Source organism: Vigna angularis, chromosome 7, assembly GCF_016808095.1.
Source record: "Vigna angularis cultivar LongXiaoDou No.4 chromosome 7, ASM1680809v1, whole genome shotgun sequence".
In the NCBI taxonomy this organism is placed as follows: Eukaryota; Viridiplantae; Streptophyta; class Magnoliopsida; order Fabales; family Fabaceae; genus Vigna; species Vigna angularis.
This window is the reverse complement of record NC_068976.1, coordinates 1,715,211-1,738,368: the sequence shown is the minus strand read 5'-3', so window position 1 is coordinate 1,738,368 and position 23,158 is coordinate 1,715,211. Positions and strand designations below refer to the sequence as shown.

At 38.7% G+C, this 23,158-nt stretch overlaps 1 protein-coding gene across 1 annotated transcript; it reads right to left on the bottom strand.

The window, feature by feature from the left end:
- Positions 1-1,948: 1,948 nt before the first annotated feature.
- On the bottom strand, positions 1,949-23,158 carry LOC108338382 (O-fucosyltransferase 7). Its single transcript, XM_017575224.1, has 12 exons — positions 22,694-23,158; positions 22,171-22,245; positions 18,348-18,447; positions 5,257-5,324; positions 4,957-5,045; positions 4,680-4,860; positions 4,452-4,580; positions 4,209-4,342; positions 3,905-4,118; positions 3,093-3,277; positions 2,892-2,987; positions 1,949-2,485 (listed from the first exon to the last, which is right to left on the bottom strand). Exons 1-12 carry the CDS (start codon positions 22,841-22,843, stop codon positions 2,329-2,331), a joined length of 1,578 nt encoding a protein of 525 aa, XP_017430713.1. The 5' UTR covers positions 22,844-23,158; the 3' UTR covers positions 1,949-2,328.

The following is a 23,158-nucleotide window of genomic DNA, read 5'->3' as shown; positions in this document are numbered from 1 at the left end:
GTTTGGTCTCGTTCGGGGTCAGGGTTGAACGTTCGGTAAATTGTATCCGAACGGATCTTTGTGTGAAATGTTTAAGTGAGATGATTATTAATGAAAGATGAAGAAAATATGATATGGAAATGTTGTGAATTATGGACGAGCATTCCGGGGAGGAACGACTCGTGTGAATATTGAAATTTGTAAAGTATGACTGTGGGTATGCTAAGCTGGCTGTTCATCCTGATGTTCCGTGAGTACTCGTCTTCACCTAGAGGAAGGTAGGTCATGTGTGGGAACGGTAGGAGGTCGTAGTCCTTAGGGTTACTTTGGACAGATAGGACTAACCTCGGGTGGCAGCTGTTGAGGGCATCCCATTTACTACATCACCCGGGTGCACGAACGCCTGTAGCTACACAGATTTCATACAGTTCGGACAGTCACTCTAGTACTAGGTTTTGTATGATACGTATGATGAAATTTATATTGTATGTTGGATTGTTTGAAATGTATGTTATGCATGAATTAAATTACATAAGCTTACCCTGTGTTTTTCTGTCATGTCTTGTTTTGTACGTTCGTCTTGTCGTTGCAATGATCATCCGTGTGGATGTGAGCAGAAGGGGACGCGCTATTGGAAGATACGCTGGAAGAAGAAAATTTGGTAGAAGTTGAAGTTAAGACCGAACAGTAGGACGTTCGGTCAGTAGTCTAGTTATAGTAAGGTGGTCGTGTGATCACCTTCTCTTTTGATTTTATTTGACCGTTCGGTATAAACTTTTGTAAACCGTTCGGTTAGGTTTGCTTATCTTGCACGGTTTTAGTTGTAACCTTTTTGTAAGGCCATTCGGCCAGAACCGTTCGCTTTTCTTAGTGTAAGACTGAACTGAAATATTATTAAATATAATTATTCTATTATATAGTTTATTACTGTATTTTTTGGATGTTACAAAATAAAATAATTATATGAGTGTGTTATTTTTACTCTTTTATTTAAAATTACTCTGTAATTTTATTTAAAGTTTATGATTAATTTTATTTATATTAATTATTATTTTTATAGTACGAAATCATTATAAAATATTTTTTTAATATATCATAAATAGAAATTTTATCATAAAAACAATTCAATACGTTTTCACAATGATTAATTATAATATACCAAAATTATAGTCAATATAGAATACTGATCATTACCTTTTTATCATTACAAAAATTTAAAACTAATATAAATAATTTGTTTATATATACTTTAAATATCTACAAGTATGATCTTGTCTTATTTAGTCTATATTATTTTTGTCACTTTTAAAATCGACATTTTGTTAAAATTTGTACTTTTTACTAATAACTATAATAAATTTAGAATTAAAAATATAAATATTAATTAAAATAATTAGATTATTTTTAAGTAAATTATTCAATTATATATAAGAAATAACATATAATTTTTTATATTAACATATTATGAATAATAATAACTTTAATTTACATTTTTAAAATAATAATTTATTTATCTATAAAATACTATTTTCAGATTTATTATGTATAATTTTTGCGTTCTAATTATATACTTATTATTTTATATGTAAAGAACTATTAGTGACCAAATGTATTATTATATTATGAATAAAAAAAATTGTAATAGTTTTAAATTGTGCAAAGAAGAAAAAAAATATACAAACTATTAATTTTGCATATTACTTATAAAGTTAATACATTATAATTACTATTTATAAAAATTAAAATACATTTTATTATAAATAACTTTACGATCATTCAAAATTAATATATAGAAAATAAATTATAAGCATGTAAATCAATTACAATTACTCTAATTGAAAGCATATTTTAACTTTTTAATTGTATATATTTATTGCCTGTGTTTAGTTTCAAATGTAAGATAAGGTCCAACGTATGCCAGAGATAAAAATAAAGATTTTTGCTTTTTGTTGTCATCAACAAGAACAAATTAAAAAATGTTAAATCATGAGATTAGTGAAGAATAATTACAATAACAGGTTATAGAATCCTTGGCCATGTGTGATCTACCTCCCTTTATAATCAAGTAATGTTCAATGAATCCAGTGATCTAAATTCTTCATCTCACCCTATAAACACTCATCCCAATCTAATTATTTATATCAAAACCCTAATATGGGTTTTCTTTTCCCTTCTTTTTCACCTCCTTTATTCCCAGCCCCCAATTAAAGGATCAGTGTAACAGTAATACCGGTATATACACTCCATGCCTTCAAGATGCACATCAGATCTTCATCTTATGCTCAAACTCACGTGCCACCCTTTTTCACCAAGGGGTATTTCCATGGAAAAAGTTCAGTATTTCATCAATCAAACAATGTGAGAGGTGTTTAGTGGTGGTGGTGGTGGTTCTGTCCGGCATAAACAATCAGGTAAGGGATTTGCATAAAAGGTTTCTTCTGACCGGAACCTTTCCATGCCCTTTGTCCCAGAAATTGGCCCTTTTCTCTTTCTGGGAGAACCAAGTCTGTGCAATACATGCAACAAATCAAAAATCAAATAAGTTCACCCTGTGATCAGTATATTATTGTAACAAGAAATTTAGAAACAGCTTCTTCAATAGGTTAAATGAGAAAGATAATTCTGGGCAAACATCATAATTCCCTACAGAAGAAAACAACATTATTCTTGCCAACCTGCTGTCTGTGTTTGGTTAATACTCTACCTATGAAGGTTAGTTGGGTGATGTTCCATAAAAGCAAAGTACATGACCATTTTTACTAATGATCTATGGAGAGGGATCATGGCAAATAGATTTATCATTTATGGTTATAAAAATGAAAGAACCATTAACATATTATATATGAATATACATACTTTAGCATCCATAAAATTAATTGAAATGAAAAATAAAGATTTTTCCAGTTACATACCGTCTTCTGTGGAGATCAATAATCCTATTTGATAGTTTCTTCCCCTCCGCCATTAGTCCCTGATCCAGTTTATCAAACAGGCGAACGAGGGCTTTCCTAGGTAAATGAGAAGACACAGACAGAACAACTTTGTAATGGATCATTTTGAAGTGTTTATCAGACAATTTAATAAATAGTCGATCTGCTAAATGACAGCCTTACTTGTCTGGAGATATTGTTCTTCCACGTCCAAGAAAACGACGATGACCCTCAACAGCTTTTGCCATGTTTCCAGAATAAGAAGCTATGAATACATCACTTTCAATAGATACAATATAGTCAAGAGCGGCCATTTGGGATGCATGATTGGAAAAAGGTTCAAGCTCTTCTATAGATGCTAACTTTTCCTGAAAACAATCACAGGTAGGTTAGGTTAATCAGCATGATACAAATGCTTCTCAGCAGGCTGCTATTGGTCAGAAAAACAGGACCTAGCTTTTCTATTAGGATAGTTGAACAAAACAATATACACTATCTTCCTCTTATTTGACTTTTGAGAAAAAAGTTATTAGACACACAAGAGGAAAAAAGTTTTTCTAATCATCAATAATGGAGAAAACCAGGTTTTTTAATCATCAATTATGACAGCATTTATGAAATTAACAGAGAAATCAGCAGATGAGCTTAACCAAACATTATATGTAACTAATGCAGTATCCATACCCTACTTATGATGTAACACTCCAAAGTCCCCATGTATTTAAACAATCTTCTCCTTCTCTCAGGCTTCCATGTCAAACCATCTTAATCTTTTGACACTGCTTTCTTTTCAACTAAGGGTAAAGGATTATTAAGAGAACATGACCTTATATAACCTTCCCTAAAAGATATCAACCTAAGATACAAGTTGATCTTTGATTAGATGATAGATACAGAAAATACTAATGTTTGACCGAACTTATACTATAATTATAAATGATTGAAAAAAGTAGGTTATATACAACATATTGAAACGCAGAATTGCAATTCCTTACCTTGCTCATCAACAATGGATACCGGGAACGCAATTCAGCCATGTGGGACTCGCCCCCATATATCTCTCCAGCAGCAATATATATCGGAGTTGTTGATGGGTATCCAAGAGCAGTAAGAAAAATCCCAACTTCCTTTGGAGTTAAGGGGCAAAGCCCTTTGGACCTCTGTTCTATTGGATCAATCTCCTTTATTTTCCAATAGGAAATGTTCTCCCTATATGTTTGGCACATGACAATTTCCAATAATTATATATGTGAAGACCTGAGATTCAATTGAGCTAGTTGAAGTGTTATAGTTCCATACCTGATCATCCGTAGCTCTTCAGCTTCAACAAGAGATAAATCATGGGTGCAGCCACTAAATGCAAGCATATCCTTCTCGTAACGCAAGTGCAGCGCAATGTAAGGACCAAATGACCTCATCCTCTCCACCAACAACTACAAGGATATAAAAAACATAAAAGAATGATAAAAAAAATTCTAGAGCACAAGCTCAATCAGGAGACTAAAAACAAAGAAACCAAAGATTTCAGATCTCTTTATATACTTTTCCCAGTTGTTCAATGTGAGGAGAGAAGCGAAGTGCTTCATAACAAGCCCGGCATCGAAGCTTCTGAATGTCTGGAGGTAGATTGTTGTTTGCTAATCGTGAATCAGATTTGGAAGCTCGAATAACCTTAAGGTGTTACAAATAATTAGATGATTGCACAATATTAGAAAAAAAGGAAAATAAATAGAATACAATAGTGTATTAAACAATAGACTTCCAACATACTTGGTATTCTTCCCACAAGCTAGCAATCTCATTCTCGTAGTAATCCATGCCAGACCAGCTTATGAATTGTTTGACCACTTTGGTTTCATTAACCAGATCGTTAGGGAATTTTTTAATGATTTTTACATCATTGGCTAGAGAATTCATAAAATGCTCTTCATCAAAAACATCAGAGAAATTGCTGAAAGAAAATTATAAAATTCAATTAAGTGAAAATCCAATACAGAGAGAGAAGGAACAAAAGAAAAATAATTGTAAATAGCAGAATTGAAAATACCTAGTATCTTGCCAAAATGATCTTTTATCAAGTTCTGGAATTACAAGAGTGGCATTTATTATACGAGCCACTGCTACCATATCACATATCTACAGCAAAGGCAACAAATCTTCAGGTACAAACAACAATGGAAAAGGGCATTCAAAATAAACAATTGCGACATTCTATGGTCCTCATTGATTGCCATCCGTCAGCATATCAATCAATTAAGCAAGGCAAATCTTCAACAACAAATAACTTAGCAATAATACTAATAATATGAATATGGGAGAAACTTAGAGTGAGAGACAGAGGTCTGACCCCAGAACGCATTTGGTTGAGCCCACCATTTGTGTGTACTAAAAGATATCCTCGCGACTCTGTGGGAGCTGAATAAACATTTATTACTTTTAGTACTATAGTGATGGGTAGGATTCTGACTTACTCAAAATAAGACATTCACATAAGACTAGATTAGGAATATTATAACATGAATATTAACAAATAAATGAGAATATATCTTTGTTGTATGAATATAGAAAGATTTTATCACAATTAAACAGGACTAAATATCTAATTTGGAACAAATCTGACAAACAACATAACAAATAACAAATTCTAATACAAGTAGGATCAAATAATCATCAAAATAAGGAAATAAATGATAAATGCAAGGCAGAAAATTAGGGATATGGATCTTAATTTTAGCATAAAAATTACAAACCCCAAAAGATATTTGAATATAAAAAGAGCCAACAAGAAAAGACAACACACTGATAGGATATAATATGATAGGTTATGATAGGTTATAATAGGTAATATGTGTAGGACAGAGGAAACAGTTTAGGAATTAATTGGTGTTGGGTAGTTAGAAGTGGGTTGCCTTTATAAGGCAAGGGGGGTCTGGTAGAGGGGAGTTTTTGATATTTCAATGTATTGAGAGGAGGTTGTTCCTGTGGAAGGGAGAGTGCTTCCTTGGGGAAAGATTGTAAACACTTCTTTATTTGATTAAATAAGCAATATACATTCATATTCTTTCTTTTGTGGGTGAGGGGGTACTCTGATGATAAGCCTTTTAAAGTATATGTTAGGAAAAAAGTTAAAAATTAGAAGTTATATAACAGTTGTCAAGGGTTGGACGGTTTATGGGTAGTTAGAGGAGATTAGAGGGAATGATTTCGTTTAGTATGGTTGTCTTTTAAGGGAGAAACGGTTCCTTCTACAGGGTGTGTGTTTTTTATTGCTGTTTCAGAACAGGTGCTAACCTGTGTGAAGGGAATTCCTCCCTTGGACGCTGTTGAATGTTTTTAGACTTGTAATCCCGTAAATCTATCTATGTAATTGTTGGATGTTTAATTTGAGTGTTACTGCAGTATTAATTCTATAATTTGAATTCTTGATCTCAAGAATTCCTAACATTTGAGGAGTAAAAGATTGGTTTCTTGACAAAAGAAACCTAACAAATTGAAGGTCCCCAGTTCGATCCTGGGCAGCAACACCAACAGTGTCTCCATCACAGTTTTTGTCTTCTGCACTGATATCTCTTTCTCTTTCCTTCTCAGAAAGAGCAGCTTTTGACCCTTTACTCCCTGATGTGATGGTAACAGCATCCCCTTCACAGTATTGGAGAACCCCATCCTTTGCGTTGTTATCCGTTTCTCTTTTCTTCTCCCCATTGGTTGAATTTTCTCCTCCATTTGAAAGTTTCTTGGCTTTCTTGATGTCTAGCAGACTATCTTGCACAACATCCCTACCTGTTTCTCCCTCTTTCTTTCCTTTCCTGACAGATTTCTTACTTCTTTCTGAGCCCTTTCCGTGATTCTTGGATTTCTGCAGCATTTCTTTTATTTCTTGGATATTTCTTCTCCATTCTGCTAGCACCCTTTTCTGTTTGCTGGCCCACCTCTCCACAGTATCACACCTTCATTCCAGTGCATTCATTCTTGCTTCCATATCGCTCCTCTCCTAAGGATTCGACACTCCTCTCTTAAGGATATCCGACAGGTCGGACAAATTTGTTAGGTTTCTTTTGTCAAGAAACCAATCTTTCACTCGTCACAGGAGTGGAAGATTGGTTTCTTGACAAAAGAAACCTAACAAATTGGTCCGACCTGCCGGATCATTGGGAGAGAAACGTGATGGAAGGAAGAATGAAGGCTTTGGAGGGAAGGATGGATGGAAAAATGAATGCCTTGGAGGGAAGGATGGATTCGATGGAGACAACACTAGAGGAATTAAAAGCAGAGACACGGGATATATGCCAAGAACTTAAAGAACTCACACGAGTTCTTTGAGGAAGGGCATGACACCAGGAAAAAGGATTAGAAGGCAGTCCAACGTCTGTAAATGGAGATCAAGATTCTGTTAATGGAGGAAAAATATGAAGGAGAGAGGAATTTCTTCAAGATGTCTTGAAAGGAAAGAGAAAGAGATATCAGTGCAGAAGACGAAGACAAAAACTGTGATGGAGACATTATTGGTGTTGCTGCCCAGGAAGTGGCAAAAGTTGTTTTTAGGGGAGATAGTGGGGTAGGTTGTGGTATGTCAAAACAGTGAAGGAGGGTGAAGACAGAGGAAAGAAAGCAGAATATGGTGGGGGCATGGTGATTATTATGGCTGGAAATAAAGTAGAAGATGCAGTTGTTTTGAGTGGGGAAAAATTCATCCAAGATAACATTCAGAAGACCAATGGCAAGGAAAAATTCATCCAAGTCACAAACATATAATACAATAGAAGACCAATGGTAGGGATATTTCTTTGCAGGACTACAATATAACATTCAGAGGAAACATTTTGCTCAACGTGATGATGATAAAGAAATTGGATGGTCAGATCAATAAGTTCTTTCCTTTTCAGCTTCTAGGATGAACAAATCTGGACAAGGAGAGCTTAGCCAATGTTGTTGCTATAAAAATACAAAAAAAGTTTTGGGGTTGGAAGAAGAGAAAAGAATTCTTGATCATTCATCAGAAAATTGTTAAAATCCAGGCCCATGTAAGTGGTCACCAGGTCAGAAGGCAGTATAGAACAATCATATGGTCCATGGGAATTCTAGAAAAGAAGCAACTCTTAAAGGAGTCAATAGTTCTTTCATATAAACCACCACCCAAGCCTCCAGGCCTGAATTGGAGGGCAGTAGCCAGTGGGTTCCCTTCCTATGATGAAGATAAGCCATGGGAACAAGCATTACGGTACCAACCTTGAGGCAAGGTTGTTTTGCAACAGGGTGTAATGATAGGATATAATATGATAGGTTATAATGGGTAATAGGTGCAGGACAGAGGAAACAGTTTAGGAATTAATTGTTGTTGGGTAGTTAGAAGTAGGTTGTCGTTATAAGAAGGCAAGGGTGGTCTGGTAGAGGGGAGTTTTTGATATTTCAGTGTAGTGACAAGAGGTTGTTCCTGTGGAGGGAGAGTGCTCCCTTGGGCAAAGATTGTAAACACTTCATTCTTTGATTACAAAAGCAATATACATTCATATTCTTTCTTTTGTGTGTGAGTGGGTACTATGAGGAGTGAAAGATTGGTTTCTTGACAAAAGAAACCTAACACACACACTAAGTTCTCCAGCAAAGGGGATCATCATCTTTCTTGGGTAGAACGTTTCTGCATCCACCATGGGGCAGGTATAATTATTCATGAACCATAAGATAGTAAGAAGATGAGGGGAACAAGGAGAATAGTGCCATAGGAGGGAGAGCCAGAAAACCAAGCAATACAAAATCTCATGATTGTTGGGATATTTCCAAGGGGGTTTCATTAGGGAGAGATTATGCATATACATCATCAGTCTAATCCACATAAGTGCTTGATACCACTTTTAACCCAAAACCTCAAAGCTTAAGGTTTATGGGTCTTTTTTCTTATGATGTTTAACTTTATCATATCTACCCAATGTGGGACTTAGATTCACACTTGGATTATTCCCAACAATCTCCCCTCAAGGGTAAGTCCTAATCATATAGTTATATTTGCCCTCAAGGGTGAGTCCTTTTCATTGGTCAACATGACGAACCAGTGGCTCTGATACCATTAACCGGGTTTATTTTTGTGGGTAGTTCATTAGGGAAAGATTATATATATGACATCAGTACAACCCACATAAGGGATTGACACCACTTTTAACCTAAAATTTTGAGACATTGGCTATATGGGTTTTTTTTTTCTTTTATGGTGTTTAACTTTGTTATTTCTACCAAACGTGGAACTTAGACTCACTTGAATTATTCCTAACACTATGGTAGAGGAATTAGAAAATCTTCCAAATCATCAATCATAAAATATGCTATGACTCCAAAATCCGATAGAAACTTTTTTTCATAACTGTCAAGAAACAAATGATCTCGTCTTTCACTTCTTATACCTAGCGGATCTTTAGACATATTTCTCTCATTTCATCAAAGAAACTTATTCTTGAACTTTGGTTGTGAATTGACTTCTATTTTGTCTAGGAAACTCCTGCAGGATCATAGATTTTCTAAATTTCTATTTCATTTACAGTTTTTTCTTTTTATGAATAGAATATTCAAATTAAATACTATAAATCTATTTATAGTAGTCTAGTATTGAATAATATAGAATATTTATTTGTATCTCTATATAAATAAATATCACTTTTTATTAATAGGAACTTAATTTTTCTTAAAAAAGTAAATCAAAACAGTTGATAGAATGAGAATTTCAATTCAATTATATAGATATATAGAAAAAAAAACAATATATAATAATAGAAATAGGAATTCATTGAGACAATGGTCGCACGCTAGGCAGCAAGCGGCGGAAACCCAACGAAGCAGAAGTTTAGAAGGATAGGGTAGGAGTCTCGACATTTAGTAGAGGCATCCTTGAAAGAGCAAGAGGAGTTGAGGAGGAGAAATGACGAGCTTCAACAATTAATTCGAAAACAAGTAGGACAACAATAGGAGTTGGATGAGAAAGAGGATTTTAAGCCTTTTTCAATGGACATACTAGGAGAGCCCATACCTTAGCATTATGTCACACCAAAGGTGAACGTCTTCACATGAACACTCGTAGCTCATGTGAAGGTGTTCAGAGCACAAATGTTGATTAGTGGGGGTATGGATGGGGTAAGGTGTAAGATGTTTGCAAGAATCCTCATTAGAGTAGTGTTGGATTGGTTTAGTAACTTGGCAAAGGAAACAATAACATCTTTTGATGTATTCTCACGTTTGTTTATAGCACATTTTGCAACAACCAATATTAAACATCCAAGAATAGGCTGCCTTTTTTATGTTTGGCAAGAAAAAAGTGAATCTCTAAAAAAATATTTGGGGCTTCAATGAAGCAATAGTGCAAATACCTTAACCGAATGAGAATATGTTCATTGACGCTCTTTTACAATTTTGAGTGAAAAGCCTTTGGGGAATCTTTAATTCAAAGACAACCCCAGGATATGAAGGAGGTTCGGTATCGAGCAACATCCCACATCAAGGACAAAGAAGTGATGGCATCAAAGCAAAAAGAGGAACGCAGAGAAAACCACACGAATAGAAGCTCGGGGAAGGGATCATGGACTGAAAACAACCATCATTTGAGACAAGTGGTTTTAGCCATAAAGCAAGCAACTAACTCAACAAATGCTTGATTTTTAATTCACCAAATTTTCAAAGGAGTTGAAGACAAACAATAATCATTTTGGTAGTAATTAGAAGTCAAGATGTTCATAGTATAGGACGATCAAGGTAGCTAAATAAACTTTCTTTTCCAGGATACATTTATTAAGTTGAGCATCTTTAGTGATTGTTTGTTAACCTATGATGTGGTGCTCATGGGATTTTTAGAAGAGGTATAGGTGCAAGAATATATAGAGATTTGAACGTTTGGTGAAGGGAGGATGCTAAAACTCTTATGGAAAAATATATGGTTGTGATTGGAGCAATAGTTTATACTTTACATTTAAAAATAAAATATCAAACTGACAAAGGATTGATAGGAGTTTTAAAGGTGGACTAAGGTGTTGCATGAAAATGCTATGAGGAAAGTACAAGGAATCAGAGAAGTTTGCTAGTCCTTGATGGTAGTAAAAATGTAACTTGATCTGGATCCATTGATAGCACACAAAGACCATAGGCCACGACCAATAGAGGAGTTGAAAGAGGTGTGTTTACCGAATGGTGAATGCATGAAAATCAATCATCAAGTGAAGGATGAGGAAGAAAAACAAACATTGGATGTTCTCAAAGAACATATAGGTTTGTTTGCATGGTCAGTGGTCGGTATGCCAGGTATAAACCTTGACTTATTTATCATAAGTTATTTATTGATCCTAGGACAAAACCAATGGTATAGAGAAGGCGAAAATTAAGGGAGGAAAAAAGGAGTGGCCACAATAACAGACATAGAAAAGTTGAAGGAAGCAAGATACATTAGAGAAATCTAATATCCAGCATTGTCCAACGTGTCAATGGTGAAGAATAGTAACAGTCTTGAAAAAAGCATATCCTAAAGATTCGTATCCATTACCGATGACAATTTGATAGATGATGCGTTGAAGTCCAAAATGTTAAGCTTTATGGATGCAAATTCAAGGTGCAACCCGATTAGGATGCATCCAAACAACAAGGAAAAAACAACATTCATGGACAACACAATATTTTTGCTATCATGTAATATATTTTGGATTGAAAAATGTTGGTGCTACTTAACAAAGGTTGATGGATTAAATTTTTAAAGATATGATTGATCAGAATGTGGCAATGTATGTTGATGGATATGGTTGTAAAAACCGAAAAAGAAAATTGGCACATGGATGATTTAAAGGAGTTCTTACATGCTATTGACAAATATCAACTGAAGTTGAACCAAAATATTTGCACTTTAGGGGTCAAGGTTAGGAAGTTCCTAGGCTTAATGCTCACTTAGAGAGGAATAGAAGTGTTAGATATCTTAGATCATTAGATATCTTATATTTATCTTTATCTTCAGTTATTTTTCTTTTGTTACTTTGTTCTTATTTTTTATTTGTATTTTAGGCTAGCCCATATTTCCTTTATTATAAATAAAGTGTCCTGTGTGTATTTTCTACACAAGGGAGATTAATATCGAACCTATTTTTCACTATGTTCAATAAGAAGTCAACTCAAACAAGTATACAACTATCATAAATATGAGAAGCCCAACAAGTTTGAAAGAGTTACAACAAGTAATTGGAAGGTTGACACCGTTATCAAGGTTCTTATTAGTAATGGGAGATAAAGATCTCCCTTATTTCAAATGTTTAACAAGGAGTGAGTGGTTTTAGACCAAGTCGAGCTTTGAGGCGATCAATAGTACCATCAGGATCTTTATGGTAACTCAAAGCAATATAATGTAGAGAGGGATTCTGAGTAGAACATATACCTTTATGGAAAGCTATTGAACGGTTAGACTCAGTTGTTGGAGCCGGGGGAGACAAAATAGTTGGCAATTGAGTCACTTGGTGGTTGTTGGGAATGATGTCTTCAACTACAAACCTAAAGTGGAGGTGGAAAAGGAGAATCTGACGATGGACTAGGCACAATTGGAAGATCACAGACAACAGAAATATTAACTATAGTAGATTGAGACACATCAGAAGAAGGACACTTAAAGTAAAAAGAAGACTCATTGAAGGTGACATCTGCGAAAATAAAATAATGATTAAGAGGACAGAAACACTTATATCCTTTTTGTGATCGAGTAAATCCTAAAAATGCACATTTGTGTGATCTAAGAGATAACTTATCGAAACCAAGACTAAAATTAAGAACAATATATCTATCAAACAATATCAAATATATGTTTCCTTAATTAACATAAAAGGCAGTATATATAATAGATACAAAAAGCAAAAAAGATAGATGGATACAAAAAAAGCAACATAAGTGTTATTTTAGTAAAGGTAAAAACATATTTCAAATGATTAAACATGTTCATGAACTATTTTTCCATCCACAACAATCTTGAAAGGATTCAACAAGGATATATCAGAAGTAGAGTGTAACACTTGCATTTGTTCAATAGCACCATTAAAACCTTCCACAAAAATTTGAGTGATTTCCTCGTAAGCTTCGATAAAAGTGATTTCAAGGGAAACTTTGTCCATCTTGAAAGAAGCCTCGACGACTGACCATGACTCCTTATCAATCCTATGTTTGTCCCTATATTTCTTCAAATCCTCCAAGGTACACTTAAGCTTGGAAAAATGTTCATCGCATTCTTGAATCGCCTCATCTAGTGATCTACTGAAACATTCAACTTCGTAGTTTTCCAAGACTAAGATTTTGGCCTATATAGCTTCTTTGGCATCCTAACTTGATGCTTGATGTTTAGCAGTAGCAAGGAAGATCGAAGCTTGGGATAGGCTCTTTTCTATATCATGACATATGGATGACCATCATTTTCGACCACATGACCTTTGTCAAATACTGAATGGTGACTATCAACTTCTCTTTCCTAACTAGCTCTCTCAAGCATGCTTTCTTCGGAACCCACTTTTCATCCTTTTAGTATCTTCAGTCTCTTGGAGTGGTCCTGTTAGAGATCCAGGTAAGAATTCTAACACACTCGCACTCTTGCTCTCACGGAAACCAACACCCCAGAATATGGAATGAGAGATGGTATGTATTCACAACAAAAGAAACTAGTATACAGCGCATTCCAGGAGCTTAACCTCCTCCACCAGTGGCTATGACCGGTCAACAATTCACAAAATGTCTAAAAAACCCTCTACTGATACAACAAAGAGGTCCTTATAAAGGCCTCTTTCCCCAAATCCCATTACAGTTAAACCCCAACTGACTTAACTGTCTCACAGTTAAGTCCAACTCACTTAACGGTCTCACCTTTACGTCCTCTGTTTCTCCTTTCTTCTCTCATAAACCCTCCATTCTCTAACATTACTCCCTTCCTGAAAATCGACCTTGTCCCCAAGGTCAAACTCGGGGAACTGTTCCTGCATCAAACTCCGATCCTCCCACGTTGCACTGTCTGCCCCTCCATCTTGCCATTCGACCAAGACCTGTTCACGTTGTTCCCCCTCACGCTGCTGGACCCTTCTATTCAACACCTTAGTTGGCCAGCATGTATATCCCCCTACTTGCAAGTCTGCTGGCAGCTCAGCTTCCACCTGCTTTGTCCCAATCGCCAACTTTAACTTAGACACGTGGAAAACCGGGTGAATCCTGGCGGTCGCTGGTAATTCTAATCTGAACGCCACCTCCCCTATCTTCTGGATCACTTTGAACGGCCCATAGTATCTAGCCGTTAACTTCGGATGCAATTTTACCGCCATAGATGTTTGTCGGTGGGGCCTTATCTTTAAAAATACCCAATCAACTACCTTAATGGTTATCAGCCTCCTCTTACGATTTGCTTGCTTTACCATCGTGTCTTGCGCCTTCGACAAATGATATCGCAGCTGCTGCAATGCTTCATCTCTTGTTTGTAGTTCTTGAGCCACTGCTTCCACCATTGTTTCCCCCGAAATGAACCTTGACAGCGACGGGGGTGCCCTCCCATATACCGCTTCAAACGGCGTGCATTTGGCAGCTCCTTGGTAACTGGTGTTGTACCAGTATTCTGCCCATGGAAGGACCACGGTCCATGTCTTAGGCTGCTCGGAACAGAAGCATCGTAAGTATCCCTCCAACACCCTTCTCCTGATATGACGTGCCCTAAATATCTGATCGTCTTCTTCCCGAACTCACTCTTCTTCTGATTGGCCACCCAGTGATTTTGCTGTAAGCAGCTCAACACTTGCTCCACGTGTCGTAAATGCTCCCCCCATGTCGCACTGTAGATGAGTATGTCGTCGAAAAAGACGAGCGCGAATCTTCGCAAGAATGGTCCAAGGAGATCGTTCATGGCGCTCTGGAAAGTGGAGGGGGCATTTGTGAGGCCGAACGACATCACAAGGAACTCGTAATGTCCCAAGTGAGTGCGGAACGCCGTTTTCTGCACGTCATCCTCATTCATCCTAATCTGGTGATACCCAGCCTTGAGGTCCACCTTTGAAAAATACCGAGCGCCATGGAGCTCGTCCAGCAGCTCTTCGATTACGGGGATCGGAAACTTGTTGGGAACAGTGGCGCGGTTGAGCGCTCGGTAGTCTATACAGAACCGCCAACTCCCATCCTTCTTCTTGACGAGGATGACCGGGCTTGAATATGGACTTATACTCGGTCGTATAATCCCTGCATGCAGCATGTCCGTCACCTGTCGCTCGATCTCTTCCTTCATGACGTGCGGGTAACGATATGGACGTACGTTCACAGCGTCGGTGCCTTCTTTTAACGTAATCCGATGCTTCTCTTTTTTATTAGGTGGCAAACCTGTGGGTTCCTGAAATACCCCTGCATGTCGTGTTAAAATGTTCTCCAAGTCCCCGTTCGGTTTTTCAACCCACTCTTCTCTCTCTACTTCCTTCTCGCTCCCCTTCGCGCCCTCCAAGCTCCAGACGATCGCCCAAACCTCCACCTCACTCAACTTCATCAACTTCTCTGGTCCGACCACCCTTTTATCCAACTTCGGATCACCCTTAACAACCACCCTTTTCCCTGCATGTTCGAACCCCATGGTCGATTCCCGCCAGTTGAGGGTAATCTCTCCCAGCTTGGCCAGCCACTCCAAGCCTAGGATCATGTCGACACCCCCCAGGTCGAACAAGTAAAATTTTTCCCCGATCGCAACTCCCCCCATGTCGACCACTACCTTCGGGCAACATCCACGCGTCCTTTTCTTACGTCCGTCTCCCAAACTCACCTGGTAGGGAGGGGTATCCTCCTGTGCCAACTGCAATTCCTCCACCAATCGTCTACTCACAAAGTTGAGCTGGCACCACTGTCAACCAATATTAGCACGTCTTTTCCTCCCACTTTCCCCTGCAACTTCAATGTTTTAGGTTGCGTCAACCCACCTGCCGAGAACGCCGATAACTCCATGTCGGGGGGTTCTAACTCTACATCTTCCCCTTCAACATCCTCTTCTTCATCTTCTGCCAGTATCACCACCCGTAAACTCTTCTTCGGGCACTGGTGCCCTGGGCTAAATGGCCCCCCACATCGGAAACACCTTCCTTCTTCTCTGCGTTTCGGAAACTCCGGGTAGGGCAGGTTTCTTGAGCTTCTTCCACAACTATCACTTCCTCCTTGCATTCCGCCTCTCACCAGATCGCCTGCAACAGCACGGTCACGTCTGACGAACCCGACACTCTCAGTCGGGGTCGTTCGCATTGTTTGGCTCTTCGGCGGTTCGTTTCTTACCACCCCCGATCCTCCTCCTGTCGTTCGTCCCCATGATGGCGGATTCTTGGATGACGTCCATCCCAGCAGACCTATCCCGCGTAGCGCCTCTTTGACGTCCCTCGCCAGCTTCATCGCCGTCATCAAGTTTCGTGGGTCGTGGGGTCTCACCTGACATCGCAATTCCTCCCGTAAGCCCGCCAAGAAGTATCCCAACAACTGGTCGTCCGAGAATGCCTTCGTCTGTCCGGCCAGAGCTTCAAATTCTCTCACATATTCCTCCACAGTGGTTGTTTGCTTGATCGCCGCCATCCTCTCAAAAATGCCGCCCCGGTATCGACTCTCGAATCTGATCAACAACGCTTCTTTGAGCCCCTCCCATGATCGGTTGCTTGCCTTTTCCTACCAAAATTTAAACCAATAACCGGCGCTTCCCTCCATACTGATGTGAGCCAGTTCGATCTTCTCCGCTTCCGCCACCTTCTGTATCTCAAAGAATTTTTCGGCCCTATTAATCCAATTCAACGGATCGGCTCCTTCAAACGTGGGTAACTCCACCCGTCGCCTCCAATTGGGTTGATTCTCTGATCGTTCCCCTTTTCTTTCTCCTTCGGCTTCCTCTCGCTGGCCACCCCCATTATCATTGACTGAACCATGGCTCCCGTCAGAACTCTCCCCGTTTGGCTTGCTTCGCACACCCATCAATCGTAACAGTTCTTGGATGTCTTTACGCATCGCTATCGAGTCTTGCCGGTTGGCCGTTGATTTTGCCTTCAACCCGTCTATTGCCATCTCCAGGTGTTCCATTCGTCCTTCAACGACGTTCATTTTTCCTTCAATTCTGTTCTCCAAAGCATGTAGCTTCCCCTCCATCGCGTTCTCTCTCCGATTTCGATCCGGCAGGTCGGACCACTTTGTTAGAGATCCAGGTAAGAATTCTAACACACTCGCACTCTTGCTCTCACGGAAACCAACACCCCAGAATATGGAATGAGAGATGGTATGTATTCACAACAAAAGAAACTAGTATACAGCGCATTCCAGGAGCTTAACCTCCTCCACCAGTGGCTATGACCGGTCAACAATTCACAAAATGTCTAAAAACCCTCTACTGATACAACAAAGAGGTCCTTATAAAGGCCTCTTTCCCCAAATCCCATTACAGTTAAACCCCAACTGACTTAACTGTCTCACAGTTAAGTCCAACTCACTTAACGGTCTCACCTTTACGTCCTCTGTTTCTCCTTTCTTCTCTCATAAACCCTCCATTCTCTAACAGGTCCCTTACCCTACATGGCCTTTATGCGATGAGCCATTTCCTTATGGATAAGGTAAAAAATGATGATTAAAATTAAAAGAACAAGGGGAAAATTGATGAAGACTTAGAGGTTTAAAGCCCGATATTCTAGTTATAGAAGAGTTGAAGTGTCAAAAACCGTATCCAACCTCTCAAGAAAAAACACATGGAAAGTACCTAGAAAGTGAAAAGACAAATGACATGTAGGTGTAGGTCCCACTTATTAAGACATAAGTCTTATATCTCAGACTTCGGGCTTGTGGAGTTATAGGTAGGATTCCGACCTACCTTAAAATAAGTCTTAATGCTCAAAAAGACTTGGGGATTGTGTAGTGATAGGTAGGATTCCGATCTGCCTAAAAACAAGTCTTATCGCTCAAAGACTTGGGATTGTGTAATGATAGGTAGGATTCCGACCTGCCTAAAAATAAGTCTTATTGCTCATACTTGGGGTTGTGATATTAGGATTTCAACCCTACTCAGAATAAGGCTTTATCACATAAGACTAAATTAGGAATATAATAACAGATATTAACAAATAAAGGAGAATATATTTGTTATTCAAATTTAGAATGATTTTATCACAATTATTCAAGAATAAATACATAATTTGAAACAAAGTTGTCAAACAATATCGCAGATTCTAATACAAGTAATTAGGATCAAATAATCACCAAAATAAGAAAATAAACAATAAATGAAAAGCATAAAATTAGGGATAAGGATCTTAATTTTAGCACAAAAATTACAAACCCCGAAGAATATTCAGCTGTAAAGAGAATTGATAATGACCCAGAAAAGGCAGCATAAAGGGGATCACCATCTCTCTTGGCTAGAACAAGTACCAATACAATTCATAATTACAACCTGATACGAAAATTTAAGTTCCTTACTAGTGTATTTAGGTGTGGGATTTGTGCACGGAAAAAACCCACGATTTGATGGAGGCTTCCACAACTTCTGATAATCTAAGTACCCTCTTGTACCACTCAACTGTCAAATCAAGAGGAGTGAACACATGAATGGCACATAACTGCTTTTCATAATTTAAATATATCTTCCTATGAACATGATAAACACCAATCTCTCTAGGCATGTGCTAGAACTAAATCAAACAAGTTTAAAGCCACATAATTACACATCAGATGGAGATGCATAAACATTAACAATGAGCAGAACCAACAGAGACTAAAATCATAATGGTACATAAAAATTCCCCCACCTGGTTAGCGGGTATCAGAGAGGAAATAAATAAAGGGAAAACAAGAATATACACCTAAATTCTCTTCTTTTTGTTTTTCCACCTCTTTTCTGTGAGCGCTAGGTGTTTTGTGAAAAGCAGCAGACAAATGTAGCAGAGTGTGGGTAACACGAGAAGGAGAGAAAAACGAGTTATTTTTCTCATTGCCAAGCAAGGTATAAATGTACAACAAAAGCACTAAAGGATGTACTGTCAATTTGACAATTAATACCGTTAGTTTAGTTTTTACATTCCACACATCCCTCTAAAACTAAACTCTGTCAAAACTATAGTTGGCTCTAGTGCCATTGCCATATTGCTCTTCATCTTCTGCAAACCTCTGGGATTGACCATTTCTATTGCCACTCTTACTTTCACAGTATGACTGATCAATTCCCTTTTTGAACTTCGACTTGATTTTTTATCTGGTTTCCTTCGTCCCTTCTTTCAACGTTTGTCTCTTCTTTTACCATGCCTATGCTTATCTTTCCTAGATCTCCTTTTCTTCTTCCGCCTATCATCACCGACTCTGTAGTGCCATAACCATCCTTCATTCTCAGTGTTAACAGCAACAAAACACTGAACGTTAGCAGCACTTAGATTCACCTTGAATGTTCGGTTTCTGGCAAGAGGAGCCTTGATCACAAGACGTTGTCTTTCATCAGACACTTCTATGTGTCTTTGCTGCATCGACACTGTGTAGCCTTTCTCAAGTAGCTGTCCCAGGCTAAGCAAGTTACTCTTCATTGACGGTACATACAGCACATTATTCACGTACGCAGATCTTCCATCCTTACGCGTAATCAGCACCTTGCCTGAGCCTTCTGCCCTAATAACGTTATTATCTGCGAAACGAGCAGTGCTCTTTATACTCGTATCTAGATCGATCAACCAATCTTTCTTACCCATCATGTGATTGGAACACCCCGTGTCCAAATACCAACTCTTTTCATCTTCTGCATGGCTCATCTCACTGAAAGCAACACGTGGTCTGAAGCTTTTTCACACCTGTCCAGTGCATAGTTCCCATTTTCACTTGACAGCAACGACCGTTCGGTTTCTTCATTAACTCTCGTTCGGTTGAACGACAAAAGCCGTTCGGTTTCCTCATCGACTCCCATTCGGTCTGAAGACAATAGCCGTTCGTTTTCTTCATCAACACCCGTTCGATCTGAAGACACCAGCCGTCCGGTTTCTTCATCAACGCCCGTTCGGTCTGAAGACGACATTCGATTGTAAGCATCCGTTCGGTCTTTAGACAACATCCCATTGTCTTCATCTGTTCGGTCTTTAGACAACATCCCATTGTCTTCATCCATTCGGTCTTTAGACGACAACCGATTGTCTTCATCAACGCCCGTTCGGTTAAAAGGCAAAGGCAACATCTCTTCTTCAACAACCGTTTGGTTTGAAGGCAACACCTCTTCTTCAACAACCGTTCGATTTGAAGGCAACACCTCTTCTTCAACAACCGTTCGGTTTGAAGGCAACACCTCTTCTTCAACAACCGTTCGGTTTGAAGGAAACAACTCTTCAACAACCGTTCGGTTTGAAAACAACGACCGTCCAGTTTCTTCACCATCTACTGCATTTGAGTACCGTTCGGTTTCTTCATCAGCTGCATTAGAAGCCGATATCCGCTCGGTTTCTTCACCAGCTGCACTTGAGGACGACAACCGTTCGGTTTCTTCATCAGCTGCTCTTGAAGACGACAACCATTCAGTTTCTTCTTCTGCTACATTTGAAGACGACACCCGTTCAGTTTCTTCATCAACAGCATGCCTATCTTCACTTGACAGCAACACATGTTTAACTTCTTCATCCTTTGTTGCATGGTTCATCTTCTCCGAGTACAACACGTGGTATGTACCACAGTGACACGCATCTGCATGGCTTGTTGCTCTCGGCTGCAACACATGTTCAGATACACATTCACACCTGTCCCGCACTATCTCTCTGCACAACTCCTCTTCTACTCGTTCTAGAGTACTCATCAGCACAACAAGATCGGACTCCGAATCACATGCCTCCTGAGCAAGATTCGTCGCCTCGTCATTCTTGGTCTTCTTCGTGGCTTCATTGTGCCAGCACTCTGCAGAGTAGTGCCCGTATTTGTTACAAGTGTAGCATTGAACGTTTCTTTTGTCATGTCCTCTTCTTCCTCTGCCTCTAAATTGTCTTCCTCCTCTATGGTTTCCCTCCTTCTGCTCACTTCCATTGTCTACACTGATTTGATCAGAGGTATCGCCATTGCGTCCACCACGTGATCTCCCTCTGCCTCTTCCAAATCCACGGCCTTTGAAGCTCTGATTGTTTCTGGCCTGCAACGCTTGATTCGTGCCTTGCACCGCATCCTTTTCTACATTCTTTCTTTCGATTAAACGCTGCTCATGCGCTTCAAGAGAGTTCTGCAATTCTTTCACCCGCATGGTCTCAAGATCTTTGCATTCTTCTATGGCTACCACGATGTGATCATACTGTGGTGTTAAAGTTCGAAGTATCTTCTCAACAATCTTCTTGTCCTTCACAACTTTATCACATGCACTCATAGCATTCACCACGACTTGAATTCTTCCAACGTACTCCACCACCGTTTCTTGCTCTCCCATGCTTAGGAGTTCATACTGCCTTTGTAGAGATTGCAACCTGATCTTCTTGACCTTTCCAGAGTTGTCGTAGCCCTCTTGCAGTATATCCCACACTTCCTTTACCGGGTCGGACTTCGATATTTTCTGGAAAATTGCCTCACATACACACTGGTGCAGCAACATCCGTGACTTGCAGTCCAGCCTCTTATTTTCTTTGTATAGTTTCTTCACCTCTTCTGAATCACCCTTCGATGGTTCTTTGAAACCTTTCTTGACAATTTCATCCACTTCTTGGAAACCCAGAATAGCGTCCATCTTAACGCACCAATCGTCATAGCCTTTACCATTAAACACCGGCAAATTACTGTGAATCATCCCAGCCATTACTACTCCACAAGATTTTCTTCTTGAAGCGTCTTCTTGATCGTCACAAGACTTCACCAGGTTTTCGTAACCTGTCGCTCCTGATACCACTGTTAGCGCTAGGTGTTTTTCTCATTGCCAGCAGAGAAATGTAGCAGGGTGTGGGTAACACGAGAAAGAGAGAAAAACGAGAGTTATTTTTCTCATTGCCAAGCAAGGTATAAATTTACAACAGAAGCACTAAAGGATGTACTGTCAATTTGACAGTTAATACCGTTAGAGTTTAGTTTTTACATTCAACATTTTCTTCCCGTCTCTGTCTATATGTTCCCTCGGATCGTTCCTTTCAATCTCGCACACACCATTTGGGGGTGCACTTTTCATCATATATAATAAATAAATAAATAAATAAGTATGCTTCATATGAAGCTATTGTACATGATTTTGTTTCTCTATCACATTTTCTCAGCTTTCAAACACCAGACCACCAAATAAGTCATGACAGTGTTCAAATGAAGCTCAAACCTTGGGAGTAGAAAGTGGAGCTTTGGACAAATGTGGCGGTGCGAGCTCCCGCGTCCAGCTGTGCAGATCCTGAGCCTGTCAAAATTTGAAAAACAACGACAGATTAGCCAAGAAGTCACTAACATTATTAAGGTATCAATCGATATCACCTAAAACAAAAATTCCCGATATAAAATCCAATTCACTATAAAAAGTACAGAAAGCATTAACCAAATATTTATTTTCAGATTTGATACTCTTAATGCAAGTCTTGAAGTCAACAAAGTACTGAAAAAAAAAACAGTGACAACAAAAAAAAACAGTGACAACAGGAAAACCCTTAAACAATCCTAAATCATACCCACAAATTAACAATTGTTTACTCTGCATCATTGAAAAGGGTCAAGGAACTCCCTAAACAAAATCAAAGTTCCTCGTATAGCCGTACAGCAATATGACCCTAAACATTTTTTTTTTTAATTTAACAAGGGAAATGAATAACAACAGAGAAACCAAAACAAAGAAAGAAAAAGACGAAACAAACCGTGGAGATCTTGTCGTTGAACCTTTGATCCTTAGAGGAAGGGACAATGTGTATGCGCACAGAGAAGAGAGCCACAAACGCTATGCAGGCTATGGCTGAAATGAGCAACTTTCTCAGCAGCGCCAACGGAATCCACTTGCGCCTCTGCATTCCACTCCTCTCTCCCTATTGGCTCACCGATTCAACCCAAAGATAAAGCCTTTGTCGATTAGAAAGAAAAACGAAGTAGACGAGTGTCGGCACTCAGTTGGGGAAAGAAGAGATGAAAACATGAAATTGAGATTGAGAAGAAGTATTGTTTGTGTGAATCTATGGGAGTGAAACTTGTTGGGGGTATGAGAGACAGTGAACAGTGTGTGATGGTGAAATGGAAGAGTGTGACAACAAAAGTGAACGGTGTGTTTGGTTGGTTTCTGGTTTTTGGCTTTTCTTAAGGTTGAACAGTGACTGTCTTTTTCCTTCGGA

What these genes read in the sequence shown, in the direction of transcription:
- LOC108338382 (XM_017575224.1), bottom strand. Translation starts at nt 22,843, where the DNA reads ATGCAGAGGCGCAAGTGGATTCCGTTGGCGCTGCTGAGAAAGTTGCTC. An exon ending in TCAACCAAATGCGTTCTGGG is followed by an intron (nt 5,046 to 5,256) that starts GTCAGACCTCTG and finishes CCTTTGCTGTAG; the next exon opens with ATATGTGATATGGTAGCAGT. An exon ending in ATCCATTGTTGATGAGCAAG is followed by an intron (nt 3,278 to 3,904) that starts GTAAGGAATTGC and finishes GATTGTTTTCAG; the next exon opens with GAAAAGTTAGCATCTATAGA.